Source organism: Schistocerca cancellata, chromosome 7, assembly GCF_023864275.1.
Source record: "Schistocerca cancellata isolate TAMUIC-IGC-003103 chromosome 7, iqSchCanc2.1, whole genome shotgun sequence".
NCBI classification, from domain to species: domain Eukaryota; kingdom Metazoa; phylum Arthropoda; class Insecta; order Orthoptera; family Acrididae; genus Schistocerca; species Schistocerca cancellata.
This window is the reverse complement of record NC_064632.1, coordinates 170802994-170808993: the sequence shown is the minus strand read 5'-3', so window position 1 is coordinate 170808993 and position 6000 is coordinate 170802994. Positions and strand designations below refer to the sequence as shown.

The following is a 6000-nucleotide window of genomic DNA, read 5'->3' as shown; positions in this document are numbered from 1 at the left end:
GTAAATGCAGATGTAGATATAGATGAAAAAGTCTAGTAAACATGGGCTCTAAAATGCATACCGTCCCAGCTATGAGCACTTGCTCATATTCCCTTATGTGAAACTCGCCTCTTCTACTGAACAAGAGCTCATAGCTAGTAACATACGTCACTCGTTGAGAAGGAGGGCTGAAATGCGAGGGTTTACCAGAAAGTAATGTTCAAAGTGGCTCTAAGCACTATGGGACTTAACATCTGAGGTCATCAGTCCCCTAGGACTTAGAGCTACTCAAACCAAACTAACCTAAGGACATCACACACATCCATGCCCGAGGCAGGATTCGAACCTGCGTCCGTAGCAGCCGCGTGGTTCAGGACTGAAGCACCTAGAACCGCTCGGTCACACCGGCCGGCGAAAGTAATGCACGGCATTTTTTTCTTCAACAATTCTGTATTGAACATAAGAGAATTACACACACGAAAGAATGGCATTTCATCTACACTCCCTATTTTTCCACGTAAGCTCCATCCCGTTCTATGCCTTCCTCCAGCGCGAAGTAAGGGTATGTATGCCCTGTCGCTACCAGTCCTTGCCCTGGCGACGGAGCCAGTGCTTCACTGTGTGAATTATCTCCTCATCGTCTTCAAAATGTCTTCAACGAATGGCACCCTTCGATGGATCAAGCAAGTGGAAATCCGAGGGGGCTAGGTCAGTGCTGTAGAGTGGATGGGGTACTACTGTCCAACCCTGTGCGGATAATTGCATCCACACAGCACCAACTGCCGAGTCATAATGCGTCTGTCCTCGCAAATGACAACATCAGCTCGCTACAACATGTCAGATGTGACAGCCGTGGATGGTCCCCCCGACCGCTGCAAATCGTGCAGCTCCGCCAAACCGCCTTCTGATGACGTCGCCCTCCGTGCCCAGTGACTGACAGTACTTCTGTCGACAGCATATGCTCCATGGACCTTGCACAAGCGTTTGTGAATGTTCCCCACAGTTTCTTTCTCTGCAGTGAGAAATTCAATGACGGCACGTTGCTTGTAACGTACGTCACCTACAGACGCCCTTTTCAAACTGCTCTGTAGTTACGCTATATGTCGGAAGAAAGGGAACTTGGCCCGCTCACTCAGGAGGCTTCAAATAATAATACACACGTAACGTTTCGCATTTGCAGCATTTTTTTCGGCTGAGAAAAAAATGCTGTGCATTACATTCTGGGCAACCCTCGTATGTGTAAGAATGAGTAGTAACCACATTTAACCCCTCCTGTAGTGTCAAAGACAAATGTCTATTATAGGGAAGAATGGCCCTCACCTCGAAAAGTATATGTGTCCGGATTTGGGCTATGTTTATCGAACATTTTCTGGTTCTGATCCGTAGTACTTCCTGTTAGAATATGGGATACTTGAACACCTTATACACCTCCGAATAAAAGAGAAAGTATCCGGCGCAGATCGTCGACTTTCCTTAATCAGTACTCATACTGCTCCGTTTATTTGAAAGACGATCCTCGCAAATTCCCAGAATACTGGAAGAAAAGGAAATAAACTGCGAACAGCTTGTATACCGACGTCGCTTCGTCGACGAAATAGTAGAGACAGCAGATAAGTGAGAAGATGGTGTTTCAGGTAATTGGTGTAGGACAGTGGTGGTACTTACGCGTCGGGTTCCAATTGCGTAACGGCTGGCGGCGCGGCCAGCGGTACTCACCTGTAAGAGAAGAGAAGACAAGGCAGAGGTTAGCTGGCGTTTGTAGGCCGTTCGTTATGCGCTGAGCGGCCGATAGGAGGGTAGGCGTGCGCGGCCGGCGCGTACGGTCCGGCCTCTCAGATAACGTCTGCTAATTGAGCGTATAGCGCAGTAATTATACGGCCGTAAATTAAAGCGAGTAAACCAGTTCTGCGGGCAAATTTGTATACTGAATCGCATTAAAAGCGAGAGGCTATTTAGTAATTTCTCCGCGGCTGACTTTCAGAAACGGCGCACCCGCTCACACGCGCGCTTTCGACAGGCCGGAGAAAACGTGGCAGGCGGGTAGTCGCGAGGACTCAGGGGCAGCTGATATGACAGGCATTTTCCCCTGACCAGACATGTTTGCGCTGTCAGCATTTGTCGTGTTCCCTGCAAATTGGAGGTTAGTACGGCCATGTTTTATGTCCTAGCCTTATCGCGTCGCTGACGTGATTACGTGACGACAGCTACACCTAACAAAATAAGGAAAGAAAGCTATAATAAAGATAACGAGCTGTTCTTTGCCGTTTCCACGGACGAACACTGTGAGCACAGCAAAACCTCTTTGTTTTACGATAGGACCCGTCGCGTTCTCAATGTACGTGGTGTCACACGTAACTCTTTCCCCTCAAATGTCTTTTAGTGACCTATTTTCACCTAGACAAATCTCTACAACTGACTCATGATGTGTTGATCAACTTATTCTCATCTTACCAGCAATAGAGACACAGACATCAACTACATTTCTTTAAAATGGAAGCTGTGCCTTTTCTTTATCCAAAATAGGAATTTATAGTGAGATAAATGCAATGACCAAATTGATCAGTATGTCTGAGAATAAATTATAAAATAAATATGCTTGAAACCTGAGACCCTTTTGTTGTTTGTGGAGCCAGTCGATGAGAAAACAACTAAAAACTCTCAGCGGTGTCTTTCAAAGAATTTGAAATACACTGGAACTACTGTTGACATGAATTTTTAGGTACGTGGTTTCATAAGATTACGGAAACACGTTGATCAGTATTCCATGAACTAATTTTTACTTCGTTTACATGAAAACAGGTCACCAACTTATTTACAGTATCGAGATATATCTGACATGGGAGTGCTACATGGGTCACTGGGCATAAGCAATTTAGCAGACAAAACGATTCGTTTGCCGGCCGGGGTGGCCAAGCGGTTAAAGGCGCTACAGTCTGGAACCGCGTGACCGCTACGGTCGCAGGTTCGAATTCTGCCTCGGGCACGGATGTGTGTGATGTCCTTAGGTTGGTTAGGTTTAAGTAGTTCTAAGTTCTAGGGGACTGATAACCTTAGAAGTTAAGTCCCATAGTGCTCAGAGCCATTTGAACCATTTGAACGATTCGTTTCTTGACAACAGAGGTGCATAACGGCATGGAATTTCTGTCACAATTAAACAAAGTGGGTACTTCGAGCAGTGGTTGAAGATTCATGCTTAAATGTGAAACGATAAAGAATAAGTGCACATAAGAAGTGGTAAAGTTTCGTCAACAGTCATTCGCAACATTACATCTCCATCGTCTGCAGACCACTGGGAAGTACGTTGGAGAGGGTACTTGTTATTAGTGCTACTTCCCTTCCATCTAATATAGTCTTCCGGGTCTCTACTGGGGAGGGGGGGATACGTAACGGGTTGTGGCACATTCCTAGATTCTTCACGTAAAGCTAAAACTTCGAACACAGGTTTAAACATGATAGTTTGCGTCCATCTTGATTAGTAACTCGTAGAGCATGAACTTTAGCTGTTTCATCCTAGTTAAAAAAGAATACTAACTGACATGAACTCAGTACTTCTCACTGCATTTTGGTTGCGCCCTTTTTAGTGTCATCAAATTTTGGACATTTTTCTATTTTTCTCACAGTTAAGAATTGAACACGAATGATCATAGTATCGACAGTGTGTGACTCTAAGTGGACACCAGTTTCCATCACAATGCGACAGTATGTAGAAATTACAGGACTTAACATTACAATTTCCCTGTCACCACTAGAGCCTAGATTACTTATTGAAAACAAAGCAACTCTTAATGCAAAACGTTATATCTCTCTTTCCATTGTCATATATCTGCGCCCTGTATTCCAAGGACGAATGAGAAACCTGTAAGTTCTGTACCACTGACTAAATCTCTTGGGATGAGTCTAGAAAGCGATGGGAAGTGGGACAAAATTTCTAAAATCAGTTGTGGGGAGCAAAAAGGGAAAACTTTGATGATTTGGGATATTTCTCGAAAAGCTTACTTCATTTATGAAAGATATCACATAAAAGACACTAATAAGTACGACCTGAAGGGACTGTAACTGGTCAGTTTGGCTCATACAAAAGTACTACAGGGATGCTTAAACTGGGAATCAGTGCAAGAAACGGAAATACTGTCGGTCACCCGACGAGAACTGTTGGCACCCGTTTAACCTCCCGTAGCTGTAAACGATGGCAGCTCCGGATCTCGCAGTAACGTGACTGGGCGCCGCAGCTCCGAACACTGAGTGAAGACAGTGTTGTCAATGGAGCAGCTAGTGCGGGGAGAACAGCACACGGCAGCTCGGGCCTCTGATTTGCAGCGGGGGTCGAAGCCGGTGCCATTCAGTGCTCCCGGTTGTGTTCTGCGTCGCCGACGGGCCAGTTGGACCGGGTCATCTGCTGCCGTTCGCGCTAACCCAACACTGCAGCCGGTATCCTAACATGTCGCGTTACACCTATGTTAAGTTCATCCACCTGAGTTGCATCGCCACCTAAGCCTCTTGCATACAAATTGTTCCACATATCTCCTCGCGTAGAATGACGAGAACCACGCGTGCGTGTTGTGGTCTAGCCTGCACATTTAACATAGATGCGTGACCCTCCCTGTGTGCAACTACAACTACAATCACACTTTGCACATACAGTGAACGGCGGAGGGTACTTCGCATCAGTATTAGCCCTATTCTTTACTATTTCATTCATATACGGAGTGAGTGAAAAGTGGTTAGCGCTCTACACGCACGCGAATCCCTATTGTCTTATTCTGAAGATTCCTATGCCAAGAACGTCCGAGCCACCACCCAACATCGCGTTCCGGTGAATGCAGCACCTAGGAGACTGGTGTGAATACGGTGGTCCAAGAAGCACGGAATCCTTGTCTGGGAAATATTTCCTAACAAGTAGATAACATGAACACTGTCGCAGTAGCTCACTGCATTGTACTTATTCTGGACTGACCGATATAAAATTATACCAGGGCTACTGCAATTATCAGTGACATTTTTCCAAAACTCTTAGGAAGTCATTTCTACTGTGCCTGTTATATTACTTAAAGAATATATTGTGATTTTAGTTCAGTGATTAATTGATCCCTTGACATGGTGAACTGATATGGAAGTATCTCGTTGTATCTTCAGGAGTTTTTTTAAACCTCCGCGTGAAAATGAAACAAACCTTTTGATTAATAATTTCTTGTTTAACTGTCTTATGAAAGGCACCTGTCGGAGCGGAACATTTTCAGCGTTCCGTACCCAAATCGGTAAAAATGAGCCCTTATAGGAAGGATCAAGGTTTTTGTCCGTCCATCTGTCTGTCTGTCTGTCTGTCAGTCCTATTGTTAAAAACGCTTTTTCTCAGGAACGGGCGAACGTATCAAGTTGAAATTTATGTCACATTCTAAGGTCTATGGTTCCTTGTCGGTGAACAAAAGTGGAGCTCATAAGTCAACACAATCAAAAGATACGGCCATTTATGCCACACATACTGATACTCGCAAACTCACTCACTAAAACTTACAGGATAGCTTACATCCCGTTGACCTAGAACCATAAATTTCGAAGAAGCAAAGTTCCACAGTATAAGTAAAGAAAAAATTAGAACGTTGTTAATCTGTAATTCTTTCACAGGGAAAAAAAGTTTTTGTCGTTTGTTGTTCGACTTCAAATTTAAAATATACCAGTATCAACGTCGATAACAGGCAAAAATCATCGACATTGTCGATTATCGGTACGAATGAGGTGTCTTATATACACAACTAACACTGCACTGAACCCTCAGACCGCGAGTCATACTCGCACTTGGCCATTTTTTAACGCAGTCAGATGCTAAAATCTGCGGCCCCAGTCATGGTTCTTATACTGCTAACTTAAATTTTCCAGTGGATTTTTATTTTAGGCGCCTTATTGCGGTGATTCACCGGAGAAAACTCACGAACGAATTTACACTCGGTATTTGAGAACACTGAATACTTTAACATTTAATAAAATTTAAGCCTCATTTTTAAGAAAGGGAGCAGCCACAGCATT

At 44.3% G+C, this 6000-nt stretch overlaps 1 protein-coding gene across 1 annotated transcript in view; it reads right to left on the bottom strand.

The window, feature by feature from the left end:
• Positions 1–290: 290 nt before the first annotated feature.
• LOC126091982 (putative transcription factor SOX-15) overlaps positions 291–6000 on the bottom strand; it is a 392355-nt gene continuing 386645 nt past the window's right edge. The window contains exon 3 of the mRNA XM_049907346.1: positions 291–1695. Coding sequence (XP_049763303.1) covers positions 1610–1695 — 86 coding nt within the window. The 3' untranslated portion in view covers positions 291–1609. The remainder of the gene's footprint in view (positions 1696–6000) is intronic.